This window comes from Aphelocoma coerulescens, chromosome 13 (genome assembly GCF_041296385.1).
Source record: "Aphelocoma coerulescens isolate FSJ_1873_10779 chromosome 13, UR_Acoe_1.0, whole genome shotgun sequence".
NCBI lineage: Eukaryota > Metazoa > Chordata > Aves > Passeriformes > Corvidae > Aphelocoma > Aphelocoma coerulescens.
The window spans coordinates 11,457,727-11,476,243 of NC_091027.1; the positions used below are offsets into that span (position 1 = coordinate 11,457,727).

The 18,517-nt window shown below is 40.0% G+C and overlaps 2 protein-coding genes across 4 annotated transcripts; one reads left to right on the forward strand and one right to left on the reverse strand.

The window, feature by feature from the left end:
• Nucleotides 1–3,075: 3,075 nt before the first annotated feature.
• On the reverse strand, nt 3,076–14,025 carry SLU7 (SLU7 homolog, splicing factor). Of its 3 annotated transcripts, none has more exons than XM_069028743.1 (16): nt 13,969–14,025; nt 13,399–13,575; nt 12,627–12,780; nt 12,288–12,368; nt 11,552–11,716; nt 11,340–11,405; nt 9,754–9,801; nt 9,123–9,254; nt 8,741–8,838; nt 7,274–7,341; nt 6,935–7,074; nt 6,000–6,161; nt 5,464–5,568; nt 5,205–5,279; nt 4,845–4,949; nt 3,076–3,922 (listed from the first exon to the last, which is right to left on the reverse strand). In XM_069028743.1, exons 2-16 carry the CDS (start codon nt 13,560–13,562, stop codon nt 3,743–3,745), a joined length of 1,743 nt encoding a protein of 580 aa, XP_068884844.1. In that variant the 5' UTR covers nt 13,563–13,575; nt 13,969–14,025; the 3' UTR covers nt 3,076–3,742. The 3 variants fall into 3 exon arrangements, with proteins under 3 accessions (XP_068884844.1, XP_068884845.1, XP_068884846.1); XM_069028744.1 differs by lacking the exon at nt 13,969–14,025 and adding an exon at nt 13,758–13,962; XM_069028745.1 differs by lacking the exon at nt 9,754–9,801.
• A 69-nt stretch (nt 14,026–14,094) lies between these two features.
• On the forward strand, nt 14,095–18,488 carry PTTG1 (PTTG1 regulator of sister chromatid separation, securin). Its single transcript, XM_069028754.1, has 6 exons — nt 14,095–14,245; nt 15,028–15,130; nt 15,410–15,588; nt 16,398–16,476; nt 17,242–17,391; nt 18,334–18,488. Exons 2-6 carry the CDS (start codon nt 15,049–15,051, stop codon nt 18,411–18,413), a joined length of 570 nt encoding a protein of 189 aa, XP_068884855.1. The 5' UTR covers nt 14,095–14,245; nt 15,028–15,048; the 3' UTR covers nt 18,414–18,488.
• The last annotated feature ends 29 nt before the right edge of the window (nt 18,489–18,517 follow it).

Consider the following 18,517-nt stretch of genomic DNA (forward strand, 5'->3'; position numbering starts at 1 on the left):
CCTTCCCCCCCACCCGAGACACCGCTGAAATTCCATCAAAGCAATTCCACAGACCATGCTGCTTAACACGGACGTGGGATGGAGGTGTCTCCTCTGTGCTGGTGCTTGGGATCTGACGTGGGGGAAAGGAGAGCAGCTGGTGCCAAAGGAAGGGCAGGGAGGGACCCAGACATCACAGAGTCGCTTAGAGTACTTAGAAGTACATCCATGTACTTCAAAGCTTGGCTCTGGTTCTGCATCTGTCGGATCCATGGGCTGTTCAGCCCTTGCTGGGAAGCATCACATGGCAGAAGCATTAGCAGAAGCATGAGCTTCCCGAGGAACAGATGCTGCTTATGGAGAAAGTCAGAGTGTCCAGTTAATCAACTTATTTCAGCCAAGGGTTTGTAGGGAATTCTCATGTGATTGGAACTGGAAACTCAAACTTTTGCACTGGTAGAAGCATGAGAGACATGAACCTTGCCAGCCAAGATCTGCCTGGAACTGCTTTTTGGCATTGTCCATCACACACATCTTCAGTTTGACAAATGAATCAGTTAAGCAAAATTGCTTCAAATCTTACCAGAAATCACTTTTTCAGCTTATCTACAAAAAAATTGAAAGGAGTTTTGTGCCAATTCCCGCCCAAATCAACCCCTTTTTCCTCCCAAGGAACCATCAAAGAATGATAAAACTTTGTACATGGGTGGCAGTGTAACTAACAGCCAGTAACTTGGCAACAGCTGTGAAACACTCCTGAAAGAGGGACACTTTTTTTAGGTGGTTAACTCCTGCAAAGGCCTCCTAGCAGTGCTGGAGGCAGCTAAAGCAGAAAACACCATGAGGACAGAACTCTTACCCCTCTGATCATACAATTAAATTGTCTTGGAGCATCTACAAATGGTCTCCAGCAGCAGGGACAGGTGAAGGAACAGGAAGAGGGAGGCAGAGACAGGAGCAAACTGTATACCTGCCACAACCACACTAGGCCTGGATTAGACAGAAGTGTGTCTGATCTTAAGCTGGAAGGACCCTTGAATGTATAAATTCCTCAGCAATGGGGGCTATGTGCCATTGTAGGGATCAGCCCAGCATGGATGAACAAGCATTCCTGACACAAGCCAAGCTATTCTGGGCTAGAGAGCTCAACAGGGCAGCTTGGAGAACTGAGACACTGGTCATTTCTCAGGACTATTTTGACAGTGTCAGTAACTTAAAATTGCAAATCCTTGGGTTTCTTCAACATATGGTGAAAAGTAAGTAATTCTTGAGTCTTGTACAAATAGGCCTGTAAAAATGGCTTGTGATGTTTTAGATAGCAGAAAATTTAACTATAGCAATAAATATGCAGCCTGGTGTGACCATTACAAAGGCAGAAGAGCAGACCCCAGCAATCAGATTCATGGTCATCAGTCACAGAAGTCTGACAAACCCTTGGGTCAAACTTTTATGTTTTACAGGCTCTCAGATAGTAAAATACTTTTTGAGGTGAGTTTTGTGACAATCTAAACCATTCATTTCACAATCCATGGAAATGTTGTTGACAATCTAAAAATATTTATAATTTTATATTTAGTAACATTTTTCCATACAAAAAACACTTGCTGATTTATATTGATTATCATGAAAATTACTAGCATGAAATATTTGCTTCAAAGCGGGACTGATATTTTATGAGTATATATGCATAATTACTCCTGGGCAGGTGAAGAGCAAAATGGTATTTTTTAATTCTGACCATACTCCTTTCCTGTTCTTGGAGAAGACTGTATAGTAACTGGGGCAAGTGCAGAAAAGTTCATGAGCCAAGAAATAATCTTACATAGTTCCATACATGGAATGCTGCACCAAGAATAAAGACCCAAAGATGAGAGATATCATTTCGTATTTGTGATGAAAACCAGACAGGTCTGTTTATTCCTGAAATGTTCTGAGTGTATCAGCATTGCTTCACATTTCCTGCTATTTTTTCTGACAAATGTTTATCCATCTGACTGGAGTATTCTAGCTGAAAATGTATGCATGTGATTTTTTAAAACCATCAGATAAACGCTGCAGCTGTTTGAGAACAAGTTTCAGGATAACACACTGTCCTCTCACAGTTAAAAATAATAACCTGACAATCCTTTATGAAACAGGAACCCTTTTCCTTTACAGTTCAGACTGAAGATCTGGCAAGGATCAACTATTGCCCCAAGTGCTCAGGTTTGACTCACTGGTGAAATCCAAGTATTCTGAATTTAAATCCCTGAACAAGTACTTTGCATAAATTCAGTAGAAACTCAATGTATTAAAGTGTCCATGCAGTCAATCCACAGTTTACAAAGTTAGTCTTGAAATTTCCTTTGTGTTATTTCCTGTTTTATTTCTGAATTACCTCCTTTATAAAGAATTAAATCTTTCAGACTGAACTTTTTTTAGACTAAACTGCAGCTTTGAGAAAGGTATCTAACTAGCTCAAGGAACCCTTCTGACAGCTCCTCTTCCCTCAAATTTGGCATTGACCAAGCCAACAGCAGTTGCAGTGGGAAGCATGCTGGCACAACCTCAGGTGCTACAGCCCTAAGAAGAGCACCTCACAGTTCAAATCAGCTAATTCAGTTTGTTTTTACTGTGTGCCAGAGGATCTGTCACACAGTAAATACTCAAAATTTTAGTCACCAGTGAGAATATCACATATAATATTAATACAGAACGACACTGCAGACCAGTGCAGAATTGCCATCATTCGCTACGTGTGCCAAATCAAAACATTCAGTCCACAAAGCGTCTGTGAAATCACACACTTAAAGGTATGTTTTCTATATGTAGTTATTTGTGGAAAAGAGCAGTTTTTCCTTGGAAAGACAGTTTAAGCCCCAATAGAAGTAATGCCCAAACTTTCCAACTCTAAAGTCATGCTGTACAGTTTTTTACCCAGTTCTTCAACTTTTAATAGTTAAAAACGATTAAACTGGGAAAACTCCCAGTTTAAGGATTAATATTGCCAAACCAAAGCAGATGCTGCTTCATGTTCTCACAAGGGATTAGAGCCTGACACTTCATGTCATACCAAACAGGATACTGTTATCAAAAGGAAACCAAAGAACTCAGATCTTTGCAATTGAAATTTATATGGAAATACATCTGAAGAAACAACTGGAATTTAAAAGCTCTACAGTCAGCTTCTCCTAACCCTTTCATTTAAAAGACTAGACAGCACTTAAGATCTCTATATTATTTTAACCAGAACAGAGCAATCAATTTTTACATTTCCAAAGAAGTTACTACAAAGTGATCAAGAAACTATGTATTCTTTTAAAGTCATGAGACAAGCTTTTACAAATAAGCTCTAGTAGTTGTGTCAATTTTTTGTCAACAATTTTTGTTCTATACTGACACCTGCTGACCATTTCTTCTGACTAGTCAGTTTTATTGTATCACAACTTTATGCATATATCAGTTGGCCAAATAAACCTAGTATTTCAGTCAGATCTCTTCTCCTTCAAGAATTTACAGAGTAGGTGTATGTATTTTATCTATACATATGTTATACATACGTGTGTGTATTTATGTGCCTGTACTTGTATACATACACATTTACAAAACTCCTGTAAGTACTGGACTGCTCATGTCTGCTGAAAGAAGTTTTCCAAACTTCTCTGGAGCAAAAAAAGGTTTCTGCCTTTTCTGCCATTTTAGACACGTGCAAGGGAATCAAGTCTCTAGAGAGTTGTAAACAGCATGAAAAAAGCCTTGTGTACTAGGATGACGTTCTCTGTGACTACTGCCCAAGAAAAGAGGCCATGGGGTCATCAGGTCTCTGCCGTTTCATTCTGTAGGCCTCCATTTCCTCTTCTGTTGGCTCCCTTGGTTCATACTGGCTGTTGTATGGTCTTTTCCTCTCATCTAGCTGCATGATTTCTTTGACATGGAGAAGTCGAGCCTCTTCTGCATTTAGTGCCTGAAATGAGAGCAAAGGGAATCAAAAATTCTACAATGAAAGTTAAACAAAAAAACCCCTACAATGAAGGTTTGTCTTAGATTCTTGTATGATGGAGAAGAAGCAAGCACAAGGGTGGGATAAGTAATGCACATCTGTCTGGCCCCCCCCAGCACATTTCACTTAATGCTCATTTTTTAGTATTTAACAAAAAATGATGGTAAAATGCTATTTAGTAAACAAGACACTTTAATCTCTTTCCAAATGTCAAAATCAAGTAAGAAACTCATAGGAGTTACCTAAAATATAATCATGATCTAGCAAGTACGAATTAATTGTTAGTTAGTTTTTGTTATATATCTGGGGTTTTAATTTTTAAATGCTTTGTGTTATCTCATTCTTCAAACTACTACTGTTGCTACTGGAAAAGAAGTTGCATTTGTACCCTGCTTTAATTAACCATGGTTTCAACAGGTTTCTTCTCTGAGCAGCCCAAGGCAGGCTGCTGTGCCCAGGGGAGCATGCTGCTACTGAACAGTGGATGGCTTGGGGCATGGATTTACTACATCAACCATGAGACTGGGCCAAGCCTGGGATACCAAGTGATAAGTTAAGGTTTAACAGTGCCTTTGATCTCTCCATCTTTCTTCAATACACAAATCATTGTGTTTTGCAATGTCTTTTATAGACCTACAGGTGTAATAGATGCCTAGATAGGAAATGTTCTATGTCATCTAAATTAAGTCTTTCAAAACTAAATATTTATTGAATTTTTGCCTGAGGAGTAGGGGATGTACTTTAGAACATCTAACAGCATTTAAAATTTGATTTAGCTCAAATTTAGCATCAAAGTGTCCCATGGTATATCACCAAGATAAAGAATTGATGCTGTAAAATATGTCATGTTCCTTTTGCCACAAAACCACTGAAGATTTTAGTACACCTTTTTTAGTTTTTCTTGCTTCTTTTTCTCTTCACCCTCACTGTCAGAATTTGAGCTCTTCTTGTGCTTCTTCTTTTTCTTCTCTTTCTGTTTCTCTTGGTGGATCTGTAAGGTCAGAAACAAGTTACTGTTAAGATTCAACATGCCAACATTAATAATGCCCAAACCACTAAATCCAAACTTCTATTATTGCTACTTGAGAGCTTAGTTTTCAATGGAGATGTTAATGCTTTAAGAATGCAGTCTAATAATTTTCAGGCTTATTATGACTCTACACAATTTTGTAGTTAGACAGATCTTTTAATCTCTTAAAACGCTGAGGAGAAATATCTGTCTTCCCGAGAAAGGAAAACAGCCTACCTCCATCAGTGTTTTGGGTTTTGTCACGTGTTCTTCCTCCCCAGGCTGCTCTTCCATTAAACTTGCTCCTGTATTCTATGCAACAGACAAGAACAAGGATATACTGTTACTGAGCACACTTGAAAGCAGGAGGACAAAAAAAAAATCCCACAAATCCCTGAAAAACCAACCCCCCACAAAAAGCAGAAGTCTAAACCTTAAGTAAGGAATAAGAATGACTTTTAGCTCTTTCCACATGAATAAACAAGAGAATACTTACAGCAATTTCTTTCCCAGCTTCTCCTGTACAGTAGGAGTATTTGACAAAGGAGTGGCAGCACTTGTAACCCCACTTGCCTTCTTTCCAGTACGAACCCCAAATGCACTGCAAGAGAACACACCACACAGTTACTCCTGTAAGAGGCAGGCTGAAATTTACACCTGAGCTGATATCCTGGTAAGTAAATTACTCAAACAGTCCAAAAGGAAGCTAAGAGAAATACTTTTGCTATTTTACATGAGCCTTACAGGTACCCTGTCAAAAAAGAGAACCACAACAGGATGTGGTCAACTCATATTCAAAGTGGAAGGCAAATACAGTAACTTCCCCTTTAGTTTAAGATTGCCATGGCAACTCTTCAAATTCACATCACAACTATGACAACTTGAAGTCTCTCCTTAGCAGAAAAGGGAGAGTGTCACATTGAGACAGAAGAAATATATTTGCTGTTTTAATTATATTGTACTGCATCTTAATATACCTCCAGTTGGATGGTATTTAATTTTTTAAAAATTTTAACGTAACCTTGGACTTACTGTATGGTTGTTGATCTTCACATCCTCTTCATACTTAGAACAAGCAATAGCTTTCTCCTGTCCTTTGATGACTGTTCCGTGCCTAGAATACTCCACATAATCTTCTGTTTGAGCTAACAGCAGTTCAGCTGGGGGGGCATCTAAATGTTCTTGTCCTCCATACTGAAATGCAAATAGAAATTATGTCATAGTTTTGAAAAAAAACTACCTTTTATGTAGTTAAGCAAACATTTCAAAAACAGCACCTTTGCTACCTTATGAAGAAGGCACAAAAGTGGATGGAGAGAGTTTAATCTTTAGTGATGAGTTAAGACAGAAATACATCATCTCCTCTGGCCACTGTGGTGTCTTTCGGTGCTTAGTTTTGTGGGGTTTTTTGTGATTTTTTGGTGTGTTTTTTGTTTGTTTTTGTTTTGTTTTATGCCTGGAAAATGAAAACAATGATACTTCTCACTTAAAGCAGGAAAACTTTTCAGACCAAACCAAAGAGCTCTGGTACAACCAGAGCAATATTTCCTGTCCCCCTCCAAACTTGAATGTTGACATGGTTAGAATCTAAATGGATTACTTCGTTCTTTTTCAGTTGTCCAAGAAACAAGTTGCAAAATATAAAATAAATATTTATCTAGAAGAGTGCACCCAAAACTTGAGTCAGAAAGAAATTCAGATTTCTTCAGTGGAGAAATTCTGACAATTAAGGGAAGAGCTCCCAATAATATAAAGAAATACCAGCAGACCTTCGAAGGTCCCTATACTAAATAATAAAATTCAACAATTGATGAGATAGTGTGTATAAATATAAAAATATTTTTAAGTCTAAGCTGCTGAGAACAGCTGATGCCCTCTCACATAGGATTAGTAATCTTATCTGTTACCCAAGACCCAGACTTCAAACTCAACAGAATTCCTATTAAATAAACCCAAATGCCTATTACCTTCTCTAGGATGCTTTCTTTCTGCTGCGCCTTGAAATCTTCTTTTTTCACTTTGAAGGATTTATAAAGGAGCTCTAATTTTGTAGGGTCTGCTTGAAGATGAACTTCAGAGCCTTTGTCATAAGCCTCCCAGGCAAACACTGTGTACACAAGAGGTTTCACTCAATACTTATTCTAAAACTGACGTACACATTCAAATTACATTCTTTAATTCTGAAGCAATTTGAAAGAAGTCCTCAATCTATAAAGGTTTATTTCTCTTTTGCAAGAAAGCAGCATTGTTAAATATTTTAATGCGCCAATTTCCTTCAAAAAACCCCAAACTCAAACCCCACTTACACTGAGTCTGTGCCATTGAGATGGTATCGCCTGTGTAGCGAACAAAGTTGTCACCTGCATAACCAACTCTGCAGAGAAGAACACAATTCTTAGCATTTGTAATGTGATTTCCTCTTAAATACAAACATAGAATTGCAACAGGTAAGTAAAAATTCTCTTGTGTACTAAGAGTTAAGAACAGAAAGAGAAGAAAGTGCATTCAACTCGATACATGAAATGAAAACCTACTCTCCCTGCAAAGCCATGAAAGCATTAGGCAGCCACTCAAAAACCATGATTTCTGTGTTTACAGGGACACATGACGCAGACCTGGAGTTCTGTCTGAGATGCCAAGCACTGCAAGTTAAACTTGGATCTAGTTACACAATAAATATGCATAAACAGTCTGTGATATTCCAGCACAGTGATTCTCACTTCTGGATTTGTGACTCTTCAATCCAGACCCACCATATTTGGCCAAGTTAAATAAAGCCTGGGACAGCTTTATTGCGCTCAGTAAAGCTGAGACACTTGTGCACGGCCCTTGAAGAGATGAACAGTCAGTACATGAAACACACGCTGAAGATCAAATAATGCTAGCAATCCAATTACCCACTTCCCAAAGCCACTCTGAAAAATTTACAGTTTATAAAGCTGTGGCAGAAACTTAGAGTCAACAAAGGTCAAATTATGACTTGAGAGAGAAGCAAAAGCATCTGCATCTAAAAAAAGAACTGACTGGCATTACTCTAACTGGGGGCAAGGAGAGGTAGAAAGAGCATTATTTGCAATCATTTAGGCACTGCCATTCTATTTTAGGCAGTAAGCTAATCCAATTACTGTTGTCTGAATACATGTTCTACTCAGAGCCTGTCTGCTCTGTACGTTCCCAGCACAACACAGGTTGAGTGTCTGACTCGGGGTTTAAGGGAGACAGCTGAGTGTGCAGCCAAAAGCCAGCCTATGGCACCTTTGATTAAGCTATCTAGACTGCCAAAGCTTTCACACTTTTTCTATGCAGAATCCACTAATATAGAAGGAGATCTTACTCCTAATTCAAATATTTTATTAGGTCACACCACAAACACACCATGCCAGTCTCCAGAACCAAGAAACACGGGATAAAGTTTAAGATTTGGTTACGAAAATACATTACATAAATATAATTATTTATAGGCATCACCTCCTGATGCAGCAGTGTCCTAGCCCTTGTACAGATAATTACACTAAACCATGATCCACACATCCCTGAAGATTAAGGGTCAGTCAGTATCACAAAAATACCACTTTTATATACTAAACTAAAAGGTGCTCCTAAATAAAACAGTTTTCTTCCACGTTTACTACTGTGTGTATACACAGTATACACATAGATTAGACTAGAGATTAATTAGCTAAAGTACATACAGGTAAAAGAAAATATAAAACTATTAATCTCATTTTTAAGAGTTTTATTGGATATACAAGCATGACCTCATTTTAACTTACTCATCTGGATTCTTGCCTGTGTTGGCATAAGGGTTCTCCCTCATTGCTCTTGTTTTGGGATCATAATAAGCAGAGTTTGGATCTAGATTTCTCAAGTACTAGGGAAAAAAAACCAACATAAAAGATACTTAATATTTATGATTTTAAAAGAACTGAGGTTACCCCTGCATCCCCCAGTTTAAGTGTTTTAAAAAGTTCTATTTATGCAAAAGGATGACCTTGATGAAGTCATAACATGGGTGGGAACAGAACTGAGAACAGACCTTAACCTTCAAACCCCTAGACCAATAAAACAAAGTCATTAATAACTGAATATATAATTTGTTGAAATTAACTCTCAAGAATACAGAAGAACAGAATCTGTACAGAATTCCTTACTCACTTTTGCAATATCTTCCCGAATACGTAAATTTCGGACTGTAATGCGTCTCTTAGAGTCAAAGTTCTGCCCAGGCATATCAATGTCATCTGCATATTTGTCTTCATCTTCATCTTCACTGTTATGATCTCTTTCCTGAGGAGAAATGGAAAATTTGTAACTAAAAGAGTTCCTTCATTCCGGAGACATGTACAAGAATCTGATTTTAGTGGTTTCATTAAAATTCTGCAATCCTTGTAGTTATAAGGTGGCATAGTTTACCTCAGCTTAAGTGTGCTCTCAGGCTAATCTGACATCCAACACTTCAGAAATACTCTTGTTAAAGAATTTTCACTTCCTTCTACGGAAATAGTTATCAAAACATAACTGTGATGATATTAAGAAAACAGTTATTTTGGTCAAAATATACCACATGTTAAAATCTAGTTATGTGCTTGCATCTCTAAGGTTTGACAACACATAGGAATTAAAACAAAATGCCTCTTTATGAAATCCAGCAACCTCTGCCCAAAAGGAGAGGCAGACACTGGCATGGACACAACATTCAAACCCTTGTGCCACCCCTGTTTTGCTGTTCCACTAACTAAAGGTTCTTTCTTTGCCCATGGTGTGATGCAGTGGGTAATCATCTTACTGTCTGTGAATTTGATTCCTCTTCTCCCCACTGGTGTCTTGGGGAGTTCTGCAGCAAACAAAGAGCACATCAGCAGAGAAGACAAGACAGTGGAAAAAGGCAAGATGGCAGGGATACAAAGGGCAATCAAAGCAGAGCTTCATGCTGGGTACAAAATACAATTTACCAATAGCTCCAAAGGCAGAAACACTGCCACATAACATTCTAGGAAAAAGCTCTTAGCTGTCTCTGTGACAGACACATGTTGGAGAACTTTTCACTGTATTCCTAACTAAATTTCCAATTCTTTGCAAGAACAGCAAATTCTAAAACTGTTGGTTTTATTTAGAGCTTGTTAAGCCTTTGAACACTGAGGATTTAGACTATAACATTTCATATCGTGTAAATAGAACCAAGTTTCAACTCTGAAAGCTTAAAAAAGAATTAAGGAGATATATATTCAAGAATTTAGTCAGGATTTACAGGAATACTAAGCATGAATCAGAGGCAGAATTTAAGTTCGACAAATACAGCCAGATTTCATTTTTTTAACCTGCTTAGTCTTGAACTGAAAAACACTTGCAGCAGTAAAGATGGGAACAACTGTGAGCCCTGGAACACGGACCAGCAACTGGACAGCACTCACTATGCAAATCAGTCTAAGTCTTCTCCCTCAGAGACAGTTCTTAAGTTTCAAACACCCTTTTCTTCTTACAGTTCCATTCTACAGTAAGTATACAGAAGTCAACAGTGTTTGCTTCACAAAACAGACACGAAAAGAGGAGGAATCTCTTCTATTGGGAAGGTTAAAGCACTGTAATTTGGGCTGGGTGGCAGATCGAGCTCACTGTGCCATCTAGTGACAACCTGCAAGGGGACAGCACAGCCTCTGAAAAACAGCCTCTGCAAGGAGGCTTTAAAAAAACCCTCCTTCTGATCAGTAGCAGTCTCTATTTTTTCTCCATTTTGTAAACTTAGAATATAATCAGAAATGCCTTTTAAAACTAGAATTTCATATCAAAGATTATCAATATAGTTTATAATCTAAGAGGAGCTTGCAGAACTTAGTGGAAGATGCAAACTCTGCAGATATACACCAAAGGGAAATTCATATCTCAGCCTTCAAATACACAGAGACACTGCAAACAGTCAGAGCAGTGGCTTAAGAACAAATTGGTTTATGATAAAGAAAACACCTTCCTATTCTAATTTATATTAAGCATTACTAAATCAATGCACAGCCATGACCTCAGCGCTAGTCAGACCGTAACAATCTTTAAATACAATAAACGCATTTCAGTATATGAAAAAAAATTACTACATGGAAAACAAGCTATTCTGACCCAAAATTCCATGTCACTAATTTTAGCAATAATAATAATCACACAGAGTTTCTGCTCATAAGTGGAACACAGAGCAATTCGCATTTGACAGTAGATGCATCAAGTGTGACACAGAACATGCTGGTGCTAGGAAAACCTTTAAATTACTGAAGGGCATAAAACCCAATAGCAGATCCTGTAGAGAGAGTAAAAGAGTCAGAAAGCAGAAATTATATTTTATATTTATTCAGCCTAAGCAAAAATAGATTAAGTAACTTTACATACCACTTGCTCCAGCTTCCCTGATGCCAACTCCTCCTGAAGCTTCTGGGCTTTCAGTGTACGTTTGGCCTGTGCAGCATGAAAATGCATTCGTTTAAATATTTCTTTTTAGCACCAGGTCTAATATCAACAGAGTACATTACAAGTGTCCCTCCTCCCAGCCCAGCTACACCAAACACTAACCCTCTCCCCAGTAAATCACAGCACCTACGTACCAAATCAACCTTAGAATATTCCTCAACAATTTTCATGTGCTCCTCTGGGTTATAACCATTCCACCGGTCTCGCTTCCCGTCATAATCAAACATCAGCTGAGGCTGCACATGTTCATCTGGGGCAATATTCATGCCTGTGTATTTTGCTCCAACTTTCCTGGGTCTCTGAAAGAAAAAAAAAAAGATGGTTAGATCAGTCCATTAGATTACTCACTCACATATTCCTTTAAAAATACTATCAATCAAGCTCGTCTAAAGCAAGTTAAATTCAGCACTGTAAGCCTGTGGATTGTAAATAAAGGCAAGTAGCTCTGCACTTTTACGTGCAGCACAACAGACCCCAAACTCCATACATTCTTATTCATATTTTCTACAATTAAGAAAGAAATTAAAACAGCTTCTGGTAGTGGCTTCTAGCTGAGATGAAGCAGAAACACAGACACAACAGCACTTGAGATAATGCAATTAACAAGAAAATAACATTTTCACCTATTATTTCAAATCTTATTACAAACATAATTTATGTATGACACATTGAATTGTATCACTTTTCCCCTTCATTTTTCCTACATAACAATTTCTTTAGAAATTTCTGGGCCATCTCTCACTACTTGAAACATTTTTCAAAACAGCTTTTCCAAACCCAGTATTTCATCTATAGCCAGCTATTTTTCAGTAAGATTAAAATTCCTATGCCTTTCAAAGCCATTAAGACACGGACAAAAGTGAAGTTTACCTCCATGCAGTCTTTCTTCTTGTGTGTCAGTGCCCCGCAGTTCTCACAGGCTCCTTTGCGGTACCTCGTGGCCACAGCATGCTGAGAGGAAACACAATGAGCAGCGCTGGGGACACTTTGGCAGATTTACAGAAGTGTTCCAAATAACAAGTTCATATTTTCAACACCACTCAAGTGTGTGTGCCCTCCAGAAAGCCCAAACACGTGTTTCGATTATCATCAGATACCGTGATTTGCCTGCTGAATAAAAATTCCTGCCCCCCTCAAAACCATATAACCAGAAATCTCCTCACTTAATCAACCCAAATCTTTATTTCATGAGAAAAACATTTTGCATACCTCCTGAACTCCTCGTTTGTACCAATCTCCAGAGGAGTTATACTGTTTCTGCTTCTCTGGCTGAGGTCTCTGATGCTTAAGTGTAGGTCTTTTAGAAGGATCTATGTACCATGGTACTGAGGAGATGTACTGAGGAATATGAGGGTTGATATCTCTGTAGAAGATGTTGTGCAGTGAATACATGGCATGGGGAAAAACACACAACAACCTAGTCTAACAAACAACCTTCACATTAAAGTTCAACTGCTTTAGGAGTGATAATAAATAAGGAAGTTGGTACAATGCACTGCAAAATAAATTCTCAATTTGATAAACACAGACTTTGAGATTTTGTTGCCATCTAATTCACCTAAACTCCTGACTCCAAATCAAATGGCTTATTCTGTGTAATGTTACTGAACAAAAAACGTAGCAACATTTCTCAGAAGCAACAAGCCCTGTAAAAGCAAGAGAAAAAGGCAACAGATGAGGTACAGAGTAAAAGACCCCCGTACTATGTTTTGTTCAGTTTTAAAATACCACTTGTAATTAGCTTAACAGATTGGACTTTTTAGCAGAACTCTCAATAGTTGACAGAAGGTAAACATTGAACCTACATTTTTCTAGAAAATATCTGATGACTGGAACATTAAAAGACAAAGTTCAACTACTTACTTCTACAGCAACTCACACTGAAATCGTGCATTACCCTGACAGTTTTTCTGTAACCACAACAGGAAAAGACATTTTTACTCAGCAGCTTTAGAATAACCACAGCTTTAGTAAAACTTACTTTCCTTCTTCATCCACTTCAGCAGGTGCATTTCCAAGTTTTCTCTGTTCTTCTAATTCTTTCTTTTTCCTCCAATCTTCCCTCGTCATCTTCTTTGGTTCCTCCAGGCTCACATCATTTGCCCCCCCTGCAGGAGGGGTGTTCGCTACCGCACCTGAGGCCATTTTGGCTTTTTCCCTTAGCAGAAAAAAAAATTAGAAGACAAAAAAAAAAAAGCTTTACAGATCAATACCCTCTAACATCACAGCTCTTCAACGTGATTTTGTGTCACTCAGTGAAATGAGTTAACTCCGTATTATGCATTCCTGACATACCTCTGTCCTGAAAAATAAGGCCCACTGCCGAAAAACCAAAATTACCTTATTGTTAACGTAGGACCTGGGCCTGCGCGTACCCCGGAAGAGACGCGAGAAAGACCGCAGGGAAGCAGCGCTAGGCTCGGGCCCAAGCCCAGGCCGAGCGGGGGACGCCAGCACTTGCTCGAAGCCTACAGCAGCCGCCCTCTCGGATCCTGAGTCGCGGTCCCGATCCTGTTCCCGAATCCTACCCCGCTCCCTCACCCCTGTTTACCTGCCGGGCCGCAGCACCGCTCCACAATGCCCCGCGGCTCCGCTCACTTCCGGGGCGGAGCCGCTTCCCCCTGCCCGCCCCGCCCCGGAGCTCGCCTGCCGCGGTGCGCGAGCGGCGCGGTCAGCCAATCGGCTGCCGCGCGTGAGTCGAAGCGGCCAATGGGCGGCTCGAGGGCCGTTTAAAAGCCGGGGCCGTTGGTACTTGGTGTGTTCCGAGGTGTTTGAGGGCGGTTTGGATTCTGTGAGTCCGACTCTTTCCTTTCCTGTCGCTTTCTGAGGTGAGCTGAGGGTTGGGGGGGAGGGCTGGTGTGGGACTGTAAGTCTTGCTTTGGCTTTGTGCTTCAGGCTGTACAAAGAAAGGGATTTTCGCCTAGAGGAGGGTAACAAACCTGGGGAAGGGTTTGGAGCACAAATCTGATGAAGAGTGGCTAGGGCGAGGGGGCTTAGCCTGAAGAAGAGGAGGCTCAGGAGAGGCTTTATAGCTCGCTATAGGCACCTGAAAGAAGGTTGCAGGCAGGTGGAGATTGCTAGTTGCCTGGGAGAAAGCACTAACAGGACAAGAAAAAATGGCATCAAGCCGTGCCGCGGAAAACTTAGGTTGGGCATTAGGAAGAATTCCTGATAGAAGGGTTGATTAGACACTAAAACGGGCTGCCCAGGGAGGTGGCGGAGTCACTGTCCCGGAGATGCTTAAGGGAAGACTGGGTATAGCACTCAGTGCCATGGTGTGGTTGGCATAGTGGTGTTTAGGTTGGACTCAGTTACTTAGAGATGTTTTCCAGCCTCACTGACTGTGATTCTGAGTTTTCCTGTAGACCTCTTTAATTGCTTGCCCACCTGTGTAATGGCAGCGATGAGTACAAGGCAGGAGCACAAGTAGTGTCTTCAAACCTGAGGGTCTTTAGCTGAACTACTGTGTAATGGTGGGAAGTAGGGGTTTGTTCCCCTTGTGTAGCACCAATATGTGATAGCTGGTTTTAATGGGGCTTGCTTAAAAAGTGTGTTGTGGTGAGACAAGTGACAGAAATTGTTTTTCTTTTTTTATGTATGGACTCTACAGGGTAGTATCATCAATCTGAAGATGGCAACTCTGATCTTCGTTGATCAGGAGAATGGTGAACTTGGTGCTCCCAAAAGCCACCTGAAGCTTCCTTCAGGATCTTGTGTGTATTTGCTGCCCTAAGCCAGTAAGGGATCAAGTGAAGGGCATAAATCACATTTTGTTATTCGCTGCTTTTCATGATAATGATTTTCTATTCATAAATCCACTTACCCAACCAATTCTTCCAAGCTCATCAAGTAGTATAAAATGAAAGATAACTCTGTGCTTTTGTCGTAAGTGGGGTTTATGGGTTATAAATAAGAATAAGTGATTTTATTTAGGCAAGCTTTAGGGTTGCTGAAGTTTGCTTTTTTTCCTTCCCCCCCCCGCCCCATTCTAGCAAAAGCCTTAATTGAAAGAACACAAGTTAATACTCCACTTCCTAAAAAAGCGATCGGTACTTCTCCAGTCACATCCCGCTCTGTCAGAAAGGCTCTTGGAAATGTGAATAAAACTGAAGGAGTCACAAGCAAGATGGACAAGATAAAACAGAAAAATCAGACTTGCGCTGTGAACAAAGTGAGTACAACACACTTATGCTGGGGAGGAGGGGAGATCCATAATTTACATGCTGTTGTGGCTTAACTCTGACATAATTAAGCACCACACAGCTGCTCCCTCTCTCCCTCCTTGTTGGGATTGGGGGAGAAAATTGGAAGGGTGAATGAGAAAAATCATAGGCTGAGCGTAAGGCAATTTAATTATTAAAAATCTCAAAGAAAAACAAAACCAATTCCTTGCAACCAGTTGATTAATGCCTTGCCAGTCCCAGAGCAGTTTTAGCCCTGCTTTCCCACCAGTTTTCCTTGCTGAGCATGTAATGCAATATGGGATATCCCTCTGGGTAGCTGGGGTCAGCTGTGCATCCCTAGCCTTCTCACTGGTGGGGTTGTGAGAGGCAGAGAAGGCCTGGACTGTATAAACACTGCTTGGCAATAGCTCAAAGAGCTGTGTGTATCAATGCTGTTTTCATCATGAATCCGAAGAATTGCTAGGAGGAAAAATAAATTCTCCCATAGCTAAAAGCAGGGCACCTACATAGATGGTTCTAGAGAAAATAGTCTGGGTTACTGTCTTATTCACATGTTAAGAGTCATCTGTTCTAGTGCAGTTATCTCTTGCTGCCATATATAATACTGCACTACATAAACTCAGCTGAAACATTTGCCAATCTCCATCTTATTTGTGTTGAAGGTATTAGAATTTAGGCCTGACTGAGAAGTGTGACAGGTATGCTTGTCTGTAGACCTGAATAGCACAGGAAAGCCACTACAAACATTCTACAGTAGCTCAAATAATGTGACTTCCTCTTTTTATGACTAAGAAAGAGTGGATTAGAAAGCTGCCATGCAGTGGCTGAAGAAGATTGGCCAGAAATAGAAAATATGTTTCCTTTGGATCCTCAAGGTAAGTGCTATTGATGTAATTATTAAAATTAGCAAGAAGTCTTTTGTGAGTGTTGGTATTGTTGTAAGAATTTGTTCGAGCTACTGTAGCACACAAGCCAGCATTGCATTTCTCCTGCGTCCTTTCTGAAACATAAGGGTGCTTGCTGCTTCTGGAATACTTAAACAAGAATGAGATGGTATTTTTAACTGTAATGGCTGTGCCTTCGATGTGTTATTCTGAGTCTCTTATTGTGGTGACGGGAAACAAGTTCCAAATAACTGTGTATTAGCTTCTTAATTCATTAAATAGTGACTAGTAGACAAGTATTCAAAGGAATATAGAAGGGTGTATGCCAAGATAATTTGTAACTGAAGAGATTCCTACTGCTATAGGATATAATAGTTGAAGGTTAAACTTCTAAAGCTGTTTTTAGGCCAGCCCATTGTAGATATTCTCTCAGTCCTTCAAAGTGTGTCCTTAAAGCTTTCCTCTTCATGTGGATGTGTGTGAAAACTACTGTGCCAGACACTTCAGTGTTGTTGAAACACATGCTTTGCTTGCTAAAGTTACTAAGTGCTTTACATTATCAGTTCTATTAGGTAGTCTAGTGTTTTCATCAGGGTTGGTGTATGGGATTTCATGGACAACTAAAAGGTGTAACTGCAGATAAATACCCCATGAGAGGAGACTGTTGTGTTGTTTTAGATTGGCTTCCATTTCATTTAGTCTAGAAGAGTTTGCAGCTTCCCAGGCTACTGCACACTTACAGTCTTTCTCAAACAGACTTTGAGAGTTTTGATCTTCCTGAAGAACACAAACTAAGCAATATCAACCTGTGTGGTGTTCCCCTCATGGTATTTGAAAGGACATATGACAGATGTGTGAACATGATTCCTTCACCTGTGAAGATTGAAAAGATTTCCTGGGAATCCAGTAAGTGGAAACTTTGCATGATTTTCAGTACATTCAGTGCTCATCAGTGGTTTGGGCAAAAAGCCACTTGGCTATAGCAGTGAATTGCTGTTGCTGTCTAAACTACCAGAGCAGTGCACCAGTATCAAAGAGCTTCTGCTGTGTAATCAAGCTCAGTGTACCTGGCCAACCCTGCTAGTTCAGGCAGTGGTCTCAGAGTGGTGTTGCTGACTTATGGCTTAACCCAGCTGCAACCAAGCATCACACAACTGCTTACTTTCTCCCCAGATATGGGATGGGGAAGCAGTCAGAGGAGAAAAAGTGAAAGAACTCATGCTTTGAAGTAAAAGCAGTTTTGATAACTAAAGCAAAAGCCATGCATTTAAAAAAAGCAAAACAAAGAATTCATTCAGTTCCCTTCAGCAGGCATCCGCACAACAGCAGGGCTGATCGCATGCATGCTTGGGAAGACAAGTGCCATAACTCCAAATGTCCCTCCTTCCTTCTTCCCCCAGCTTTATCTGCTGAGTGTGGCACCATATGGTCTGGGATATCCCCTGGGCCCCTTGGGGTCAGCTGTTCTGGCTGTGCCCCCTTCCAGATCCTTGATCACTCCTAGCGTTCTCACTGGTGGGATGAGGAGCAGAAAAGGCCTTGACCATTGCTGAGCAGTGCTCACACAACTAAACCATCCCTGAATTATCAACGCTGCTTCCAGCATGAATCCAAAACACAGCCCATACCAGTGACTGTGAAGAAAATTAACTCTACCCAGTGAAAAGCAGTACACTGCGTAATCTTTTGTGGTGCTTTGCAAACTGATCAGTTAAGTGGCATTGGCTTATACTATGAAGCAATATTTACCTTGCTTTTCAAGAGGTTTATGCTGGGCAGCTGTGAGCTAGCTTAGGTTAGTATGTATTCTGAGTTTGAGAAACTGATTTTTTTTTTTCTAACTTCCAGACTTGCTACAATCAACTGCTGACTTCCTTGCTACCCTGGATGAGATCATTGACATGCCACCTCCAAATTATGATGTTTAATGTCTGTTCTGAAGTTTCTTTTGAATTCAAATTTCATGTAGTTCTGTCTTGCAATAAAGGCTAGTTTAATCTGTATACTGTTGTACTTGTCCTTTTTCAGTGAG